The sequence below is a fragment of the Bombus flavifrons genome, chromosome 1 (assembly GCF_040668555.2).
Source record: "Bombus flavifrons isolate JBK064 chromosome 1, iyBomFlav1_principal, whole genome shotgun sequence".
In the NCBI taxonomy this organism is placed as follows: Eukaryota; Metazoa; Arthropoda; class Insecta; order Hymenoptera; family Apidae; genus Bombus; species Bombus flavifrons.
Window position 1 is genome coordinate 21,850,374 of NC_138442.1, and position 23,256 is coordinate 21,873,629.

At 36.2% G+C, this 23,256-nt stretch overlaps 1 protein-coding gene across 1 annotated transcript; it reads left to right on the top strand.

The window, feature by feature from the left end:
- The first annotated feature begins 669 nt into the window (after positions 1-669).
- Positions 670-23,224, top strand: LOC138183770 (ELKS/Rab6-interacting/CAST family member 1). The gene is made up of 6 exons (XM_069121146.1): positions 670-856; positions 2,503-2,629; positions 17,653-17,785; positions 20,449-20,593; positions 20,650-20,813; positions 22,409-23,224. The coding sequence occupies exons 1-6, from the start codon at positions 670-672 to the stop codon at positions 23,222-23,224; spliced, it is 1,572 nt and encodes a 523-aa protein (XP_068977247.1).
- Positions 23,225-23,256: the final 32 nt, after the last annotated feature.

A 23,256-nucleotide genomic window follows, 5' to 3' on the forward strand; every position in this document is an offset into this window, starting at 1 on the left:
CCGATCGGAAAATCGAGAGTTATTTTTCACGAGCGACCAACAAACATCTGCTGTTTCACGATCTTTATCGGAATATACCAGATCTGCGATTATCCTATGGTTTGTAAGTAAAAAATAATAATCATTTCGATGGCTCGATACCGTTTTCTAGATTTCCAAGTAGTTAATAGAAATATTTGTAAAATTGCAATTTACGCGGTTTACAATAATCGTAAAAATATTTTATACGTCTGCATACAAAACTGTAGGAAATATTTAGATAGAAAATCTTAAAAGATTGAAAATTAATATACGTTGCAGCTGTAGTTGTAAATAACCCTAATTGCATGGAAACAACCTTAACGATCGATTTTCCCGTTAACCGTATGAATATTCGCGTCTCTTACAATATCTTGGCAAAAAATTTCTTCGTTCAACACGGAAAAGTAAATTTCACTGGCAGTGGAAAAAATGCAAGCGTTATTTATATCGCAAAATACGTTTCGTTTGGCATGTGAAAATGTCACGCTCGATAGAATTTAACTGGTCGATGTTGTTCGGATTTCCCGATGCGAGAAATAAGGAAAATTTCATTTGAAAAACTGGTAAAGGCATTTTCTTCGGTTAATGGGCACGGTCTGTTTTTACTGGATCGAAATCGGTGACTTAATTAAAGTAATTACAGAAAGGATGGACTCGCCGCAACGATATCGTGAGGAGCAATTGCAAAGAACGGAATCCGAAGCCTCGGAATTGCGTCGAAACCTCAGCGAACTGAGGACCAAGTTTTTCCAGCTCGAGCGAGCTTTCGAAATCAACCTGCAGTCACAAGCTCGCCTGGAACTTCAGTTTAATCGTACGAAGCTTGAAAGTGAAGGTAGGTCGCGACAGAGATTTGTTCGTTGCCTTCGCTCTAAAGAATTTTTTAACAAATCCGAGAATATCTTTCGCGTTACGTTATTAACACATTAACGCGTTAATTCACTAATCACGGTCTCTCGGTGGTAATTATAAAAAGAATTTGTATACATTTGTCAGCAGAATCGCGTTTTCCTATCGTTAAGAAATTTTTTAAAGAGGAAGAAACGAAAGAATCGTTCTTAGTATACTTGATGCCTCGCTTGAAACTTATGTATAAAGGTTGAGAACCGTAATAAGATTAAAAATCAATTAGTCGTACTATCGACGATTACAGCTTACGTTTGAAACTTGATTCCAATAATATCGAACTTGCGAAACACAATTTCAATTAATCACGATAAGATCGTAGTTAGGAATATCGATCGCGATGTGACTAGAATTACAGAATCTAATTATAGTAATGTAAGGGTTGTAAGATACAATTAGACGGATGGCTAATTGGAGAAGTCCGATTGTCGTGTTTCGATTAGTTCGAGTTTGCCAGGAATCTGTTTTCGATAATGTCGAAATAAACAGCACAGTTTCATCCATTTCAACGTTGGAACATTTTTGCGACGACAATTTTTTTACATATAATAGCATCCGAGTATCCTAACTTTTGACATGGTATCCAGCTCGAACAGATCTAGGGATAGCGACTGATATTTCGATCACGTTTTACAACGTCAATTTTCCTGGAATTACCTTCCAAAATAAGGACATCATACCTTGATCCAGCGTTGGCTTGAAATTTTCGGTTTAAGTTTAGTACTTTGCCTCGTTCGGATCGTAAATTTGAAAAAGTTGGATGCATGATTATCACGATGAATCCCTTTCTCGTTTCATCGTTGAATCTTTTATGATCTTTTCGTAAGCAGTTCCTTACATAAACACGCCAGTAATGGAATACTAGAATAACAAGCGGAATAAAACTTTATTCCGCGATGTTTGTTTAACGATATAAAACAAAAGTCATTGCACGACTTCAACCGAGACGAAATATTTCCCTGGCCCCATTACCCTTTTCACGTTGTTAGCATAGAGTAAATAATAGAGAACCTCGGGGAATTCGCATCAAGTCACATAACAGGAACACAAGAGACCTTCCGGCAGTTCTGCTTGACTTGTTAACGCTAAATAGGCAGTTGGTTACGTGGAGTATTCTCAAATTAACTCGATCGAATTATCTCCACCATCGGCGAGGTATGTGTTCCTCCGGTTCAAGAGCCGCAAATTTATGCAATTCGGTGGAACCATTTTCTTTTCTCTTATTATCATCGCACAATAGTTTTATTACGCACGAATTCCACTTAAGTTCCATTCGAATGCCTCGGAAATTTCATAGATTTAATTTCTTTCTAAATTCCGTGTCTTAGATATTTCATAAATAAATTTTTTTCAAATTCCACTCGAATCCTTTAAACATCCCCTTTAAGAAAATGGACCAAGAAGTATAAACATCAAGGTGATTCGATCGCGTACCATATTCGAAACGTTTCCAGGTATATAAATCTATTTCAAATTGCAACGAATCGATAGAAAAACCCATTGTATTCGCGAGTCAAACGGCAATAAACGCGAATACTATGTGAGAAAACTGACATAGAGCTAAATTTGTTTTAGAGCTTCGAAAGCTTAACGCCGATGCTGTACGAGCGAGAACGAAATTAAACTCGATATTAACCAATGCGATAACTGAAAGAGATCATTGGAAAAACGCTTTCCTACGACAAAAAGAACTTGTTAAAAGGTACGTTGCACATAGTTACTTTTAAGCTTGAATAATTCTTTCACGCCGATGTTCGTTTTCTCTGCGGGCATGTTAGAAAGATAATGAAATACTTCGCAGAAGTTTGTCAATGGTCGGAAACTATTTACATTTAATCAAAAATTAAATTATTTTATACGTACTCGAGCCAGACTGATCGATAACTTGCAAATTCTAAAATAACTACATCTTCGTACAAAGTGGGAGGAACAATATTTTGACAAACTATCCACCATAAAATGATTAAATTCTGCTGTTCAAAAAATTACTTTTAATCGTGCAAAAAATAGCAAATATTTTTACCTAATCGTTAACGCTTAAAACTTTCACGTTTCTCATATGCCATTAAGAAATTTCAATCCTAGTTTCATCGTATAACCGCACCTACTGAGTGTAGCGATCGATGCAACGAACGATTCATCGAATCTATCTCCTTTCCATTGAATCAACGCGGCAATTCTATAGACGCCTGGCGTGTAGAAGACGAATTTCGTAGCTACGGGGGATAAGATTAATTAACATTCAGTGCATACGTTCGGAGGTATAGGAACGTTACGTTCGATCAGTGATCTCGTTCCCCATTAATCTCGATTAGCGGATGAATCGGACGAACATTTTCTATCGACGAAGGAAGGAAGGTACGTTTGAAACGAAACGCGGCGAATAGGCAGAGAATACGATCGATAGAGAATTCATAGCGAGATCCAATTGCGGATTAATGGCTGAAGCCCGGGGTACGATGTACGTATGTACGTTCATGTAAAAAATATACCAGGCGATGTTCGGATCTGTTTCCATATGGCAGCTCGAGCGATACGTTGATTTTATTTATTTTTTCGTTTCGTCGCGTATGGGCACAAACCCGCTTAAGCAGACAAAACGAGTAAACAGAAACGTGAGCGTAATAAGGTGAAAATAAACAAAAGGGATGCAAACAGGCGACGGACGGTGGATATTTAAAAACAGGTAAAGAAGCGAAGAAACGAGGAAGAAAAAAGTTGCTCGAACAAGAAGGATTTTTAATTTGAAAGAAAAATTAGATATTGCGAGAAGAAGTTTCGATTCCAAAGAAAAATGAGAAGTTGCGGCAAAGTTAATACGATTGCGATATCTATCGGTTAAAATACAAAAGTCTTGGAAAGTTTGGTACTGTGTAACAGTAGTTTCAGCGTACGCTTTGTTGGTTGTATTTGCCGAATAAAATTTAGAAAAGAAAGAAAGTAACAACGAAAGAATTATTTTTAAGAAGAAAGATCAAGGATTACCGTTAGCGCTAGAATTACTAACGACTGAAGTACAAAACTTGTATCGGAGAAATATAAAACGTAAGATACATGGAAAAGCACGTAAGTGTATCTATATTTTACTAAAAACGCAATCGTTCTTTCAGTTTTGACAAAACAATTTCGTTTTGATCGATGCTTATACCGAAGTTTCGAACGCGACTCGAACACGAATTCTTTTAAAAATATGGCATGAAAGTTTACAACGTGTCATTTTTTCACGACTGCTGTCGGCACGGGTGCAAATTTTAATTGAAAGACTTATTATTCTGACTTTCGATTTCCCGATATCATTTAATAATCGTCGAACGTTAATCGAACCGATAATGTAAGAAATAAACTTACATGAACTTTTAATAAACCGGCGAATTACGCGTTTACGATCAACGAATTAACTACTGGTACGATTATGGAAATTTAATAGCTAATTTACGTAGTATAGCTGTGTAGGCTCCCGATTAATTCGCTATCGGTGGATTATTACACATCGGCTAATGCCTCGAGGAAATTCGACGTATAATGTTACGCGGATATGTTTTCTAAATTCATCCTATAATTAGGTTCTCGGGAACAATACTGTCGATTAATCCAATTGTTGCGTGACAATACATATCTGTCATGCATTTTCTACGGTACTGGTTACACTAAATTGATTAATCTTTACATCTTGGTAGAAAATACATTTAATGTTAAAATATAATTAAAAAATAAATTCAATCTTCGAAATTTAAATAGCTACTCACCAATTGTCCACCGATGGCTCCTCTAGTCGATCCAAATTTTATTCTTCTTAATCAACTTCATAGCGATTTTATTTATTTTTTTTATCTGTCTTTGTCTCGATCGTTCGTTCAGCTACGTAGCATCACTTCTGCTAATTACGAATACGTCTCGTTGCCTCTTTTCAGGCTCGTGTCTTAAGGACCGTACTCTCTCCGAGAACCACTCCAAGTTACCCTCGTGAAACGCTTAATTATAAACGCGTATAATTAACAACGACTGCGGACTTGGCTCGCGTTCGCCCTGGTCCTTTGAGGAAAAATTGGCCAGATCCCCGTTTCGCCTAAACTAGCCTATTCGAGATTTCTTAATTAACGAACGTGCTTGCTTCGAGGGCTCTAATCTTGCGCCCGAAGCTGTTTTTTTTTTTTCTTTCTTTCTTTCTTTCTTGGAGGAGACGCAACTGTGTAATTTTCGTGCCGACGATGGGCCACGTATCTCGAATTCACGGCACTGTTTGCCGGCGGATATCGTGAAAGGATATCGTTGATAAACCGTGCTTTCGTCGCCGTTTCTCTTCTACGCCCTTTCCGCCCTGATCGATTTACACCCTCTTGGTCGAATCTGAAACGAAACACAGTATCATTCGTTGCGCGTTCCCGCTGTAAATTGTTGTCAATTATCGGCTAACCTGAAGAGTTATGCGACCGATCGATGGCGACGATCTAACGCGCATACCGCGGTATTCACGCGCTTTGAAACCGGCGCTGGATCGTAATAAGAGTGAATTGTCGAGGATTCTGACGAGAGAGTTGGAATAAAATGAAACGAATGATTGAGAATTGCATATTTATTCGATACTCGTTGATTATTATTGACTGGTAACGAGCGCAGCAGACGTGATTAATTTTGAGTGGAATTTAAAATTATATAAAACACGGAATAGAAATAGAATTAACGAGAGAGATGCACTTGAATATTAATGAAATGTGTTAAGGAGTGATATTATTGTAAATCTCGTTTCATACGGAGTGCCACGGTCACATACGAGTAAGTTGTGCTTACATGGCTCGAGCGTGCCAATGTGGAATTCCCAATTTGCGTACTAACGTTGATTACCGCGACACGTCGGGCACACCGCGAGACCTCTAATAACCTAATGCACGTTACAATTTCAGCGAACATCATCTCGGATCTTGTGACTTATCAACCTATCGCGTTATAACTCGACTCTCTTTCAGACGAGATTCAAAATAATTTAATCTCCTCCGTATTTGAAGTCTGAATCGAATTTTGTTGCTTACATTTTTTCACTATTCTGGGCTAGTTCAAAAGAAATGATCGTTCAAATTGTATAAAAGGATTTTGAAGAGTATGAATAGTATGAATTATTAATAATGATAAAATTATTATTATTATGTTATTATAATTTAAAAACATAACTCAAAGCATAGAAAATGCAAACGTTTATCCTGAACTGTTAAAGTATAAACTTCAACAGCTGTTTCGCCTTTAAATGAGAAACACGGATTTTAAGGCTTTTAGAAAACTCTCGTTACAAGTGTAATCGACTAGCCAGTCGAGGCTACATAAAAGGTGTTTTCGCTGCAGTGACGTTTATCGGTACATTTTAAACTGACAAGAAATGCAATTCGCTTGAAAACCTTAAGCAGTTTCTTTTTAATAGTAAACGAGGAAGAAGGTGTTTCTTGAAAGATTATGCTGATCGCACAAAGGCTAGAGAACTTTGCAAATAACGCTGGCAAGCACAAATAAAAAGAAAACAGCGAAAACTTGTTATCTTGTTTTGGATAATTCGCTACGAGTTATTGCGATTTAATATCTGCTGTACTATTACGACTTTCTCATTTTCGATCACAATCAATTAAACAGCTGGATTTTTACATCATAGAAGAAAAATAATATTCTAATTGAAACATCGTCCAATTTGTCGATCCTAATTTACCCCAATTTATTTCTTATTAATTCTTATTAATTTTCAATTCCTTTTTATCCCTCGAAATTTCTTGCAGAAATTCATGGCAGATAGATCGTTAGTCTAACTCCGTATACTCGCGTTATATAGCAACAGTATATCTCACGATAGCCGGAAAAAAGCCACTTGAAAGTACCAAAAGTATTAAGTACTTACATATGTCTGAAGCGTCCGACCAAGATGACCAAAAATGCTTGGAGATGCCATAATATTAAGAGTAACAGCCGTAATCTCAGCAAAGTATGATATACATAGGAAACCCTCAAACACGTACGTTTTTATATTCTTGAATGTTCGCAAAACGTCGACAAAGTCGGATTATTCGACGCCGTGTTCCGACGTCCGATAGTAACGGCGAAATGGAGGATAAATTGCGCGAATCCACCGACTTATTCTATCCGTAACGGAGTGGAGAAGCGAATGTCGTACGTACGCGAGTGTGTGACCATCGAATCTCAGAAAAATTCGAGTAATTTATCTGCGAGATTTCTCTTTTATTTTGATATTATCGACTCGTACAGTGTGAGGTACGGTTCCATCGAGGATTATCAGAATTCCTCGTGTGGAACACTGTTACCCGTATCCACAATAGATTGCAGGCGACAAAAAGTAGGAAAATCCCTTGGCACGGCCATTATAGAAGCTTGTCGTGTCTTCGATCGAACCAAAGTTCCTTCTCGTGATACGTCACGCGAAAGGAGCGCGTTTCATCGAGTCGTAACGAAAATCTAACAACGTTCCGGTCGAAACAATAAAATACGTTGCCACGTGGTAGCGTATCTGGAAACGATAAATCGCTCGCTCCATGTTTTACAGGGAAAAACGGGGTCGCCGTTTTGATTCGCTTCCCGATATCCTTTCAACGTCACGGAATTAATACGTCCGTCCGTCTGTGTAAATTTTCGAGAAACATCGCGGTATCGTCGAATCTCGTTTCTCGATAAAAGAACTGGCTCGATTCGAATTTCGTTACGTGTAACGATAAATACGAATGAAATTCGCGAAACGGTTCGCTCTAATCGTATAAAGTAACGAAAGAAATTCTGATGTCTTGTGGTTAAAAGAGCGTTATATGATCTGTGCCAAGATATCGCACGACGATATTACAATGCTAATATTATATATTATAGTGGTAATTTCGAGCACTGACGATTTTAATAATCGCGCCTTAATTTCGCATTCACGGTGCGATGTTCCAAGCTAAATGTAATTAATCCGTGCGACTGGTATCCATCGGGAACAGAGATTAGCATTTTCGATCAGTTCGTCGTGTGGTTATTAAAACCTAGCGAGGCACGAGTCAGGATATAAAATCATTTATCTCAGGCGTCGATTAGCATAAGAAGCAAAAGCGCCGGGAAATTCCAACCAAAGAAACCAGAAGATTTATAGAATCGTCGCAACGACGGAACTTCTAAAAAGGACTCGGTAACCTGCACCTTCTTCCACCATTGTCCGCGCCATCTTCCACCTTCTTTCGTACTTTTATTTCTAAGACTTTCTCTTTGTAACTTTCTCGCTCTCTCTTCCGCCACTCCTACGCTCGTTTCCGGCGTTTCTCCTCAACTATACCCTTTCACCAAAATTTCCCGAAAATTTTACTTTAAGATTTTTACTTGTAATTTTTATTCTTTCCGTCTAACTTCCATATACCGATAGTAACACGGTAAAGTATTTAAAGCTACAATAATTGATAGCTGTTTTACCAGCTATAATATTTTAACGCAACTTTTTACCCGTTTTGATAAAGAAATTTTTCATATAATCTAGATCTCGTTGAAACACAGTGTAGAATACTTTTAACGTACGAACGTCGTAAAATTAACGGCGGTGTCCGTAAATATAAGATCGTACCGCACGCTTTTGCTTTTCATTCGTCTAAATTTATCAGTCGCTGGACGGTACTGTATCATTGAAATCGATACATTTCGAAAATTGTTCAAATCTACGTATTCGTCCTACTGTTACGAAGGGGATACTGGTAAAAACTTCCAACGCTATTTCAAATAAAATATACATAAAATAGAAAAGCATAAATCGACATTTATAAAAATCTGACGGAAATTCAAACGATGTATCGAACACATATACTATATACCACTTAATATTAGGTCGTCCGAAAAGTTTCTTTCGTTTTACGAGGAAATAATGGATGCACAACATTTTCCGCTTTATATTATTTCATCGAATTACGTACGATCCATTTTGTTCTATCAAAATACAGACACAACGTTCGACAGATTAGGTTTCGTGTTTGTATAAAGATGCATCGTTGTAAAGGATGCGTCCGTAGAAGAAAGACACTTTTCGGACAACCTAATAGTTGATACTTTAAGTGTATCGAAATATCGATGCAATGCGCCTGAATACGACTGTAACTATTTAACAAAACGAACGTATAAGAAATACTTATAAATTAAATGCAGAATGTTAAGAAATAATATCTCGTTATTTTCCGTACCGAGGCACGACGTAGCCGTTGCACAAAGTGAAAACGTTACGCACGCATCGTCATTGTCCACTCTAGGTAGAAAACAACGAGCGAAGGGAATATAAGATTGAACGATGTTTTAATGCGAAATGAAACGCAGGCTGATATAACGGGCTCGCTGTGGAAACGAGGTTCGCCGCTGTTCATGAAGAGACGCGGTGTTCACGCGTATGAATACGATATCAGCGAGCTCCGCATAGCCGAGAAGATAGCAAGCAGTGCTGTTCCCATCGTTCATCTCAGTCGCGATAAATTAATTCAATTTGCGTCGTAACGTCGCGCGAAAACTCGTACGCGGAACGTTTTCGTGGAAAGCTTCACGGTGAACAGGCCAGTTATTTGCGATAAATTTTTATTGGTTCCGAAAGTGGTACAGCGATGGAGAAAAACGGTGGATGAAATTGCATACTTGATCGGTTAAAAATTTGTTACCTGATTTACGAGATCAGCGACGTTAAAACTGTGTCTGTTATTCCATAGTTCCTTTGATTTACATTCGTATCGTTTCATTGAAATATTGCAGCAGCTGGATATTAGTTATTTAACTATCTAGGGTGTATGAACGTTTGTAATTAACTAGCTTTGTAACTGAATCTCTACGCATAGCTTGAAATCGTTGATCGATGGAATAAAATGTTGCTAAATCGGCGGAAATCAACGCCAATTAGCGCAATGTGTGAATGCAAACTAACAACGGATACGCCAATTTTTCAAATACGTGCTACCTATCTAGCTGCAGGATCGATATCGATATCGATATCGGATAAAAGTGGCTTCTCGTGGACGAAACGCGGTTGGTATGAGAACCCGATTATCGATAATTTCGGCTAGCTGATTCAGTTAAATAGCGGGAATTACTAGAATTTTAACAAATCAATCATCGACGCATTACTTTACAAGATAAAAATTGCCGAATTTTCGTACGGTAAAAACATAAAAATCAAACCGAAAAATCGTATTTGCCTTTATATGTTTCTGAATGTGGAAAATTCCCAGGAAGTAACAGTTTACGCGCTGATAAACATCGACATAGGATATTTCGCGATGCACAAATTGAAACAATCGAAATGCGAAAAGAGAAACGGATATATTTCTTCCCAGAGAAATACATATACGGTTTTATCCATCCGTAAGGAAAGACACATTTGACAAAATTTAAATATCATGCTCTATTACGTAACATTTCGGGAAGACAGTACATGACAAATTAAATACAACGACCATATATTTGGCAAATGTGTACAGATTGCAGATAATTCCTTTTTTATCGATATATTAAACCGCTTTATTCTCCATTAATCCGAAAGATTACCGAAGATACGAATTTTAAGGAAACATATATAGTAGAAGTAATATAATCTCTTCCTTAAATACAATTATAGTGTTAAAAATATTAACGCTTGAAAGTATATTTATAGTAAATTAAATTCGTAAAATGATATATGAAAATATTTCTCCAAAATTTGGGTTAACGATTAAACATTCTAGAAATATAATTTCCACAATCGACTACAAGAAGGTGCTGAAAAGTTAAAATTAATCCATGCAGGATAATGCCAAAATTAAGAAAAAGGCAAGTGTTCTCTAGAAATATTATATCCAGTATTATCAAAGAATAAAAAAGTCGAAAACGTGGAACAAGAAAATAAAACTGATGAAAAGAACGAAAAAGGACGCAACCACAAAATAAAATATAGCAAAAGAATGACAGAAGCTAACAGCGTAATCCCAAAAAGTGGAAATTACAAAAGGATAAAAAGGATTAAAAGCCTTTAATCTCAAAAATCAATATGTACCGTCAAAGATAAATCCCATCAGAGAAAAAATTCCAGATACCAAATACCAAACTCAAAATTCACGTCAACAATTGTACAAATACCAAAATAAAATATGTGTAGAACGAATCACTGTAACGAATCACGCTATATTTTATACTTTGTGACTTTATATTACGTTTTACATCCTTTGATATCGTCAATTTTTCATAACACCTAGCGTAATTTGCAGCACATACTAGAAATGTTTTGCTTGTAGGAATTAATTAACCCTAACAAACACGAAGATGGTACCCCGCTGGGGGTACCCACCCACATGATAATCAAACAGCCAAAAAATTCTACCAAATGTCCAAATTGGACAAATTGTGAATGTAAATAACTTAATTAAAAAAAAAAATTAATTAACAAGAAAGAGAGAGAGAGAGAGATAAAACGGAGTTTTATATATTTTACATACTCCAAATATTCTTCATTCGTTAAGCATCAGTAATTAGAAGAAAAGAACATGAAAACATGTTGACTTATCACAGAGTGCAAACGAACCTTTACGACGTAGATATCGTCGCTGGAATATCGGGTTCGCGGTTCTTGTAACGATAAATCCACTGTCACCAGAACCGAACATTTACTGGGTTCGAGGAACGACGACACAGTCCTGTTCGTAGATTGTCGTCAATCTCTGCTAAATCATTTAGTTTTTCTACCGATGACGTTAGAATTGCATCGACATTTCTGTGTGTATTAAGAAAACCACATTTGCAAAATTTATCGAAAAACTGGGTCACACGAGAAGCTTTTACATATTTCTAATTATTCGCGTCCTGCGGTTAGAATCTTAAAAGATAATGATAGAAACCTGTTTAAAATATTTTGGTTTCTAAAATTGTAAAACTTTTGAAATATACTGTTTCAAATGCATGATGCAACAGTCTCGGTCAATGCTCGGATTCCGGATTAAAAAATAAATAGAGTTATTGAATGGTGTTATTTAACGATATGAGTTTATCGAGACAATCAATTTTTGATTTTTATTTTTATTCGGAAACAAATAAATTGGTAAATTCGCGTAACAAGCGGAAATTTAAAACACGGATTTATAATTTGAAGCGTTCGCACGAATATCGAATGCGTTGTAGAGTGTTCTTATACATTTGCAACTTCAAATAAACCGTGTGATTAACAAGTGAGCTCGATTGATACAACAATTTTATTGAGTGTTATCCGCTCGTGACATTGAACAAACAGATCGTTAAAGCAGAAAATCAGGTGAAACTGTACCAGTATAGGAACCTGGAACACGTATTTCACGCAGACAGTTTTATCGTGAGAAAAGCGTGTTTTTCACCAAATTATCTCCGCTCTCTGGCGAACGAAATCAATAAATTAATTAGAACAAACAGACTTGCCATACTTATTTTTACGAATACACGAAGTAATTGCGATTTTAAGCAGAAATGTTCGTCTGGCTTACTATGATCAATATATTCGACATAATTCAAATATGTATAATATGTATGTACGTTCTGCTGTAAAATTCGCGTTTTAAATAGCAAAAGTAAAATTAAAACGTCAACGACATCGAAACTATAGATCTAAATTTAACAGAAGTAACTTAGAAAAGTCCTAAACAGTGACGGAGCTCGTGAAATTGTAGTTTTAGCAGATAGTCCGTCGATCCTATATTTCTGATCCTATATTCCGAATTATAAAAATACAGCTCCTACCGTTCCAACCAATCCAATCAAAAATCCCTCTTTGAAATAAACCGGTGCCGAATCTATGTTCCCTTTAATAAAAGATGAAAATTTAAAATAACCGTGAAGTTATCATAGTACGAAATAGGATTGAATAGTTCATCGCATGACCCCGCTTCGAGCTACATTTCTGACCGCTGTTCAATGAATCCAATATTTACGATATTGTGCGAATAGCTTCAGTTACGCGTAATTTACACGCGCACAGAAAGGGAAGGAAGAGAAACGTATGTATATATACATATACCTATGTACATAGATACACATACTCGTACACACAGATGCAGATACATAACTGCAATGTGTAATACAGATATAGACACATATATTATGTAGATACGTTTAGACGCAGAGTCAGATTCAAAAGCAGATAGAATATAGAAACAGAGGCAGACACAGATAGAGAAGCAACGTTCTACGATGGAGCAAATTCATCGTTTAACCCATAAAATCAGTCGAGATATAGAAAAGAAAAAATATTGCTCTGCGGTGTTCCTAGGCATTCAGCAGGCAGTGGACAAAGTGTGGCACGAAGGACTTTTGTTCGAACGAAAGAAAATCCTACCTCACACCTACTAAAAATCCATCTTAAAATCATATCTAACCAATAGGCTGTTAATGACTAAATACTTAGACGCTATAACCGCAACATTTCCAATAGAAACTGGCATACCCCAAGGCAGCGTCCTCGGATCTCTGCTGTTCACCATCTACACTGCCGATTTACCAACTTTAACAGAGATAACCACAGCGACATTTGCTGATGATACAGCTTTATTAGCATCCCACTCAGACCCGATAATTGCCTCCTCTACTCTCCAGCGAGGTCTCGACTCTATGGAAAAGTGGTTGCGCAAATGGTGCTTCAAAATAAATGAAAACAAATCCAGTCATATAACCTTCACGCTGCGAAAACAAACCTACCCACGGGTGACCATAAATAGTACTCCAATTCCAAACAAAGAGCCAGTCAGGTATTTGGGTATGATTCTGGACAGAGGAATGACATGGAAACAACATATCGTAGATAAATCCAAACAACTTAAGTCAAGGCGTTCCAACTTAAGCACGCAGAGTAAAATAATGCTATATAAGGCCATATTGAAACCTGTTTGAACCTATGGAATCCAACTATGGGGAACAGCCGCCAGTAATTCCATCGGATCAGATGCGCAGGCTAAAAAGACATTACCCTTTAGATTTAAGCATTAGATTCAACTAGAATCATAGTTCCACGCCAGAAAAATTTACTTATAATTCTCAATGAGAATTGATTGTAAAATTCATCCAAAAAAAAAAAAAAAAAGACACAGATAGAATATGGAAACACCAACTATCTTATTCGTAAGAACTGACCATACTGACGAACCTAATAACCGTGGTGTTGTTTTACAAATTATCTACAAAATCGAATTATTTCCTTGACGAAACCGAACAAGACGTCTCGATTGTTGGTGGAGCAAAGCGATAGGAATAACTAAAGCAACCGAACGATTCCACGCTTGAAAAACGATCGAACCGCTCTAAATTGGAAACCCGATCCATTCTATTCGAAGTAATTGAAGGTCTTACGGAACGTTTATTCTGGTCTCAGCGGGCGCAATGATTCTTTTTCGATCATAATCACAGAGCAGAATACGGTGTCGGTAGAAGCATGATAAAATCATTCAGGTAAATCTCATTTCCATTTAAGATTCCTGATCCCGAACTTTTATAATAGTTCGCTGGGAAATTATTTCACAGTAGCGAAGATTTATCGTGCCGAATGCTAAACTTTTTATCGAGTGAAAAGAATTTACGAGGATTGTACTTCGAAAAATCATCAATAATTAAACAAACGCAACTTTCATATAACACAGAAGCAACGTCGTTCTTCGGCCGATTGTAAATTCGTAAGATTCCATTCTCCTGTCTTTACGCTGCGAAAATAAGCGCAATAATCTGTCTAAAATATTATTACGAGAAATAAATTAAATTATTGCCACTTAATTCGTTCAAATTTCCACTTTTCCTTTTGATATTAAATCGCGTATATATATATATATATATATTGCACTATCACTTTTTCTATCGCACAAAGGGATTCTCCACGAGATTGACTCGAAGCAGACACAAAGCGAGAATTGATTTGATTGTGGCGAAGTGGATTCGATCGTGATAAATCAAGAACCAGCAACGCGGGAAAATTATTCTCCACGTTTCTATTCTGTCTACGTGAAATTTGCATCGTGTACTACCCTCAAGGTAGGTCATGTTTGTGACAACGGCGAAAGCCTGTGGTTGGTTTGTTTGATAGACACGAAGCTGCAAGCATGTACGGTACATTATTAACAAATGACTTATTGTCAATTAATTTGCCATGTCACACTCAATTATAGCCATGAAATTCTAACAAAAAATAGAAATCCTAACATTGATACGCAACGTTTATTCTTAAAATAACTTTTCACGTTGAAAGATTTCAAATGTTTAATACGAGTACACGTTAAATATCGTTCCAAAATTCTACAATACAAATTAAATATTAAATATTATCCTATACTAATATTTATGCGTATTCGTACCTTATATCGTAATAAAGGAAACAACGATTTTTGCTACAATAACGATTGGAATTTCGTTTAATGTTATTATACGTATCCAAGTTCTTCTGAATGAGCAATGTCCTGGCATCCAACGGCAACGAGTTGATAACCTACCCTCCGTGCTATAACTGAAATTGCGGTATTCCTCGAATTCTGATGCTTTGTTGTTACGACTTTACAATCGCGAGCAATCGTGTTTTACTGCTCGATAAGTACCGCGATCAAATTGCATAACTGAAGGGTACGATTACCTATGAAAATATTTATAACACTAGGAATTTATCGAATATAATTTTTTCCAATTCAATAATTGTTTTCTACAATAACAATCATTAAACTCGACGATAACATGATACTATCGCGGATCACGTGAAACAATTCATGTGTACGATAAAATGGAATTATTATACAACGGCACGGTGTTTAACAACGTAATGCATAATTTATGGACACCGTAAACTAATATTTAACGATCCTCCAGTCAAATACGCAGCAACGGACAAAATGTACTGCGATCGAAAGTGAGTATTTAACGAAGCACGTTAACGTCGTCAAACAGAATCGAAAGCGTAACAGTTTCGTTGGTTCTAAATACGATTGTTCGGGATTTGGAGTGGCCGCCTGGTAATTACCTTGACAGGACGGGCAGGACGACCGTCAAGGGTCTACGCGACCCTAGTGCGGACCCATCATAAATAGTGGGCCTATTGTACAGTCAAGGTACTTTAGGACCCCACGGAAAAAGCCCGTAAAACACGTCATTCATTTATGTTATGGTACATCTGAGGAAGACCGGAAACGCGGGTTTTCCTCAAGTGCGAGATCACCCGTGCGCGAACCTTCATTAGGGCGGCCAGCCCATCCTTAAACATACGTCTTTACCCAATGTACAAGTAGGAACTTTTCTCTACGACAGCAACATCACCAAGAGTCACTCTTGCACCAGTATTCTAGAGTCAACATATAACAGTATTCAGTCAGTGACAATTATATTTAACAGGATAGCCAGTGAACTAAAAGACAGTTGTATTCAGAGTATTGAGTGGAATAAATAAGGTGAACTAAACCTCGCTCCTTACATTTATTATAATCCTCCACCTTAGACGCTAATACCAACCAATCAGTTGTATCTGACTGGTCGCTAGTTAGTTGAGTGTCGCAACAACGATGTTTCGAATGTCAGAAGAGTACAGTGCTTTATGTAAATATCAACGTTTTAGAGAACTAATAGTTTACTTTTTGAAGAATGTGAACGATGGAATAAGTACACGAGTGAAATATTAATAGATACTAAAATTGTTTCTTTCGACTCTGTAAACGCACTGAAACTGGAAGATGAACGTGGAAAGATGAACGTGGAAAAGTTTCAGAAGATTGATTCCCGGAGAAAAAGTCAAACTTCCTTATGAATGAATTTTCATCACTAAATCATCCCCGTACCTTTAACATTTTCCTTCATCGCCGACGTTTCAAACTTTGTAATGCACTTTCGTGGCTCATGAAGAATGCCGTGGGTAAATATGGCAGACATGTTCCTGAAATAGAAATTGGGAAGCTTTGGAAAAGTTTAAAATCTCGAAACGAAATCCTTGTCAACATTAAAATATTTGTAACGTCGTCATGGACTATAGCGCTCTCCGAATTATTATTTTTAACTTGTAAAGTACAACTCTTATTCCCCTTTGAGAAATTTTTTTGATATTTTTAAATGTAGAACGAGAAGCTGTGTTAAAAACGTACCGAGAAGATAAAAGGAATTATTCTGTTGTTAACTGTAACGTGTTTTCGTATCGTTTACGAAGGAAACTTTATTCTTTTCATCTACGTTATTAAATAATAACGCATAGCGAATAAAATATCGAATCAGAATGGATATAATTTTTCGCTAATTATAACATTAACTTTCCAATTAAATATGATAAAAGCTTTCTTTATAAAATCTTATAAAAATATTGATAATAAATTAATAATAAAATTGCTCGTAAATTAAATCGAATCACAGTCACATTCGAAATAAGATTTTAAAGATTGTATCGCACGAAGTAAAGTAAAGTAGGTAGAAGAACAAGAAAATTGAAGATGCAGAGTTCGAATAGTACTATTGGATCATAAAAAATTGTACGAATGTATTAAAAAATCGATTTCCTATAAACTTGAGCCTTCTCGTCGTCTAGTTTTTATAAAAACTGTTTGCCCACTGTAAACGCCTAAATTGTATTATATATACCTGATGTGTATATTGTTATAGGTATATAACAGTAGATGTATATTGTGTGTACAGCCGAAGCATAATAGAAGCAAATTTGCAATTGGTATGGACTGAATCAGAGAATAAATTACTCCAATCGTTTGGTCCATGGTTAAGGCAATTTATATAGATTAATCGATTTGTTTTCAGAGATAAAATCGAATGCGAGAATACAGTGGCGCTAGTTAAACGAGAATGCGAGGATATTTTGGAGATGAGCCGAGAAACTGCGGAAAAACAATTTCACGAGGTAGTCGAACTTTACAATGAAGCTAAAGAAAAGGTATTTGAAAAAGAAAACTTATTAAAACTTTCGTTAGTAACGCGGTGGATTTCTCAAATGAAAAGTAAAAATAAATTTAATATACACACCATGGAAATGATAGAAGTTTTACATCGTTTGCAAGCAAAGAAAGATATTCGCTTCGATGCATAACTTACGTAACGAAAGTTAATTTTCTAAGTTGCCTAACAATATTTTGCGTTATGTTTTATTTTTCCTCGCGCGGCAAGAGATATTCGAATTTTCCTTAACGGTCCCTATAGAAACTGAGAAAGTTCCGGGTGCAATAGCGATGCAACATGCACCGTAAACCAACATCAAAGCACTTTTTTAATTGATATGCATTCAGTCCGGCGTTGTAGCCAGCCTTTTTACAGGCAGTGCATCGTAAAATGTGTGCCCTTTGAACCATCGCCTTTTTGATACGCGAAATCGAAGTTGTCACCCTTTCCGTTGCCTCTTGAATATGCAGCGTCCGAGTGGACCTCGAGTTTCAAGTGAGTCGGATACACGCCTCTAAGCCCTTAAATTACTTTAAACTACTTTAATTACTGCCCTTTATTCTACCGTTTCCTCCGCTGTTCCTCATTTGACGATTACGTGGAATATCTCTGCTATTTAATTCGAAAAATATAAATATTTATATTTTATTTGCACCTACGATAAAATAAAAATATTCCAGTTATGAGTTTCCACATCTTTGGTTCATTCAACGTAATTATTTCATTATTCTCGAGTATGTTTCTAGCACGTAGAATATAATAAACGTTCGTGCAAAAAATATTAAATTCATCGTGTTGTTTCTAGTTTATCGCGCAAACTGTTCGAGCACCTTTTGAAGGGAATCTCCCTGTGGGGAAGAGAATTTCGTTGGCAAGAATTTCGAGGAATTTCAGAGTGTATTTTCTTTGCCGTCGAAAGCACGTCAGCCGAAGGTCTTTCGTAATTTCTGTAGGGAGCACGTCAAATGCAATAACCTTTATCTCTGACACAGATAGAGAGACGGGAAGAAAGAGAGAAAATTACACCTGACCGTCTGTATTAATCAACACGTTTCTCAATAAAGCTTCGCCAACCAGCACAAACAATCAATTTTTAAGCAATTTCCTTTCCAACAACTTATTGTCTTTCTGATTGCGAAACAAAAGCTACGGGAACTTTAGTCTTCGGTGTCTCGTGTTTTCGCAAATTTCGTTGATCTCAAATTCTTACTTGACCCGTAAAGTTTCTACCACTGAGTCTACATCGTGTGCGGAATAAACATCAAAGCCAAATTTAACTTTCCAACTTGAATTTACAACGTGAATTATCGCGTTACTCTATTTTACTTCCTAACGTCTCGACGATCCCGTCGTTTCTTTACGTAAGTTAAATCGCCCCCAAAATAGATGGAAATCAGGACATATAGTTCTTAATTCAGTTTCTGCTTTATAGCGTCGCGCTATATTAATCTACAGTTACAATTCGATAATTCTATTTGTAGCTTTTATGTTATCTGACTCAATCGTGTTTTAGACCGAACCATCTACGTAATATTTCTCTTAATTCAAGGAATTCCGTTTTTCGGGATCAATATCAAAAGTATCTCATCTTATTATGCAATCTTCTCGCTTTCTTCTCTATATCTATGGCATTGATTTTTGTATTTACTTAAGCAAAACGAAGTTGACACGAAGGTTTTACGATCGCGCGCATTAATCTCGTCCCTTCGAAAGTGAGACGGTGCCAACGCGTTAAATCCTGGAAACTAAAGGGCGTCACTACGAGGGTTGTTAAATCGTTAATGATTCGTTAATGAAAGATACCGCATCGTAAAATTACGGAACAATAATTGGAGTTGCTACGCAAGTTGTTTCTCGCTCTTTAATTTCCAGGCAAAATAGTAATTCCAATCTAATTGCAGGAAGCTCCGGAAATTTCATCGATTAGAAACAATTATTTCTAGAATATCAGAATTGTGAAATGAATACGCTTATAACAAGCAATTTTAATTATACAGAATTATAATGCCGACGAAGTTAACGATGTACTTTTAATAGGAATTTTCGCTCGGCACAGTTCCGTTATGAAAAAAGATTCATTTCAAACTGCAATTGCTCTGTGAAATTCATTGGCAATTATACAGGTCTTCCCGAATGGTTATAATACTACAAAATGAAATTGAAATGAAACCGAAATTAGAAGAAGGGAAACGTCGCTATGGCCATCGTCTCTTTCGTCTAAAGTATTTTTTAATTATTTTTATTCTTCGGTTGCGGATTTTTATACGATTATAAGAAACTTAAAAATACAAACGCGCATAGAATGCACGTGACATGCAAAAGCGTATAAAATATCCAAAGTATAGTACTTCTTCTAATATTTAATAGGTAAACTATTTCCTATCATAATTTCTTCTCTACATCATATTCTTTTAATCGTATTCGTGAAAATATGAATTTGTATAAAAATCCACGGTCTAGTTATCATTTATTATTCATCGGTATTGGTCAACTTGTTCTATAATAAATTACAGCCACGTAAAAGAATGAACAACCGAGTAATCAAGACGAAATATTTGAAACGTTGAAAACGTTAAAATCTAGTGAAAAGTTTAAATCGATTTCCACTCGGGTAGAAAGCAATAACGTTCTGTTTCGAGACATTGAATTTTCTTTTAATAGGTGACCCGATTAGAGAAACGTGTAGAAATGTACGAGGGTTTCGGAAGGGAGCAGGAAAACCGAGGTTTTGAGCTGGCGAATCTACTTGAAACTTTAAAACGTTTCGACATGGATGTCGGCTCCGTCTGTCAACTTACAGCGGAAGGTAAGTACTATCCACCACTTCCAGATTCCATCGTATAAGTATCCGTTCCTGTACAGCTTTGAAGAACTTGACCGAACGGGGAAACTTATTCGAAGAAAGCATGAAGAATCTCAGGCATCTAGCTTGGATCGTGAAAGACAGAAAGGATGAACCGCAACTGGTTTTATTAAGGGAACAGAATTCCGTTTTGAGGCAGGTAGTAAAGAATCTTAAAAGGAAGGTAGGAATCTTCGATACGTTTAATGGAAATTGCAATACTAGCTATTTCTTTAGTTGTGAATTCTGGTATAGCTGCAGCTTAACTTACTTACTGCTCTGGTATAGCTTAGCTTAAGATTAAAATAACGAAATAAAGATTACAGGAGGAAAACATGATACGTACACTTTTAATGTTTTTTTATAACTAAAAAGCATAGTATTTTATTATAATATGACATAGTCGAAAATGGAAACAATCTGCGAGGTCCAAACATATAATAATAAGCATAAGAAGAAATTTTGGCTTTGTACGTAAAACTTGGTATACGATGGAACGCGAAAGATATCTGTGCGTAACACTATACATCTTACGCTAATCCAGCATATAATCTTTTCCATTATAACTACATATTATTCAATCTACTATTTTCTCTACACGGAACATGGAACTCAATAGCTTTCGACCTTTCTTTTTTTCCCTGCATAGATATACATTTTTTCATCAAACGGAAGAGCACACAATAGATTTCATCTGTTCACTTCGGTACAATTGGATACAAAATATTTCGATCGATATACATCATGGTAGAACAAAACCATTTCCATGTTCCGTGAAAATCAATTTAGATTTGCATAAAGGATGCGTTATACGATTGTATACGTACGACTTGTTCGAAATTTTATCGAATCAATGTTTCTGTACGTACTCGTTTTTTCTTCCAAACAATACCGCGGTTCTACTTTTGTCAAGCCACTTCTATTATTTTATGCTTTCGTGCAGACTTTATCGCGTAACAAGCGACAACCACAGAACGTTGTAAAAGAAGGCAAATATTTGGTTTACACTAACGTGGTAAATGTATATGAACAGTTTAAAATATTCAAAACAGTCCACCACGGTAGAATGCTTAATTAGGTTACTTAGAATTAAAGGGGTAGGAAAGTATGTCGAAACTCGAGATAGAAATTAAACCAAAAGCATTGTTTCTGTTTCTTTCCATTATCTAATTAAAATTATTAACGACACATATTTCTACACGTGGAACTGTTATGAATTATTTCGTAAATTAAAAAGTAAGGAAAATATACGTCACGAATGAAAAGTATTAATAAAATATTTAAATAAATTAAATAAATTCGTATTTTACGAATACAATAAAAAGTAATACGAGAATCACTCCTTTGGTATCGATAATACGAGCTATAAAATAATAGTATCGAGAAATTATGCCCATTGCTTTCCATATGAAATCCCTTTTGATCGTAAATTTTACGTGAACCCAATGTAACACGCATAACCGTAAATAAGCGTATCCACTTGAAAAAAAATGTAATAACGTAAGGCTTGCAAAGATTGATATTTCGAACATGCTCAGAAAGTTTATAGAAAAACATCAATTTTACTTACCTTTACTCTGTAAAACTTATTAAACGGAATTTCCAAATTTTCCGTAATTTCGTTCGAATTCTACATTTCGTGAGACGCCTCCATAAGTCGTTCGAACAAGAAACTCGTAATCACATTATACTACTTCTACATATAATCGATTTCGCTTAAATTTTACACAGGTTTTCACATTACACTTGGCGATATTTCCGTGAGAATTCGTTATAAAGTTTCAGATGCTCAGCCAAACGCACAACGATATCCCGGAGAAAGAAAATGAGGAACGACAGGAACCCCTTAAAAGCGAAATAAATTCCCGGAATCATAATGGAAACTTATCGAACGCGCCAGTGTTGAAGAAAAACACGATGGAAAATTCGATAAACTCGTCAATTCACGAAAATCATAACTCTTGCAACGCGATGAAACACAACGAACGCGGCGAAACTGTAACGCGCGAAATAACTGACGCGTACAAGAACGATAATCGAAATAAGCAATTCGATATCGAACGTACGATAATCGATAAGCGCGGCAGGCTATTGTGCATCGAATCCCATTCGAATGGCGTGGTATACGAAGAGTACGTGTTTAAATTGTCAATCGATCGAGAGATGAAAATTAAATATCCAGTTTCGTTAAATAACAGCGAAGAAGTGGTTAGATTGGAATTCGTGGATAACGAAACCGACTATTCGGTAACATCGATGGATAGAATGTTGATATTGTTAAAAAACATACACGCAAATGTGATCGTCAAACAAACCGGTGTATCGTGCAGTACGCAAACTACGAAAACGAAAACTTCCAACAACTTCGCACAAACGGCAATTACTGGAGTAAATTCATTTTCTCGTTTAAACAGTGGCACTACGGTGAGTAAAGAAATTTCTACCTTCTCTACTTTGAACTGCACATTTCGAAATTGGATTTATTTACTAAGAACAAATATTACACTGTTTCTTATAAAAAATACAAAAAAAAAAATAAAATTTAAATTTATAACTATACTTAAAAGAATTATTTATATGTTTTATGAATACTGATTTTTTTACATAAATACACCATTCGAGTATAG

What these genes read in the sequence shown, in the direction of transcription:
- LOC138183770 (XM_069121146.1), top strand. Translation starts at nt 670, where the DNA reads ATGGACTCGCCGCAACGATATCGTGAGGAGCAATTGCAAAGAACGGAA. An exon ending in TACGAAGCTTGAAAGTGAAG is followed by an intron (nt 857 to 2,502) that starts GTAGGTCGCGAC and finishes AATTTGTTTTAG; the next exon opens with AGCTTCGAAAGCTTAACGCC. An exon ending in CAAAAAGAACTTGTTAAAAG is followed by an intron (nt 2,630 to 17,652) that starts GTACGTTGCACA and finishes ATTTGTTTTCAG; the next exon opens with AGATAAAATCGAATGCGAGA.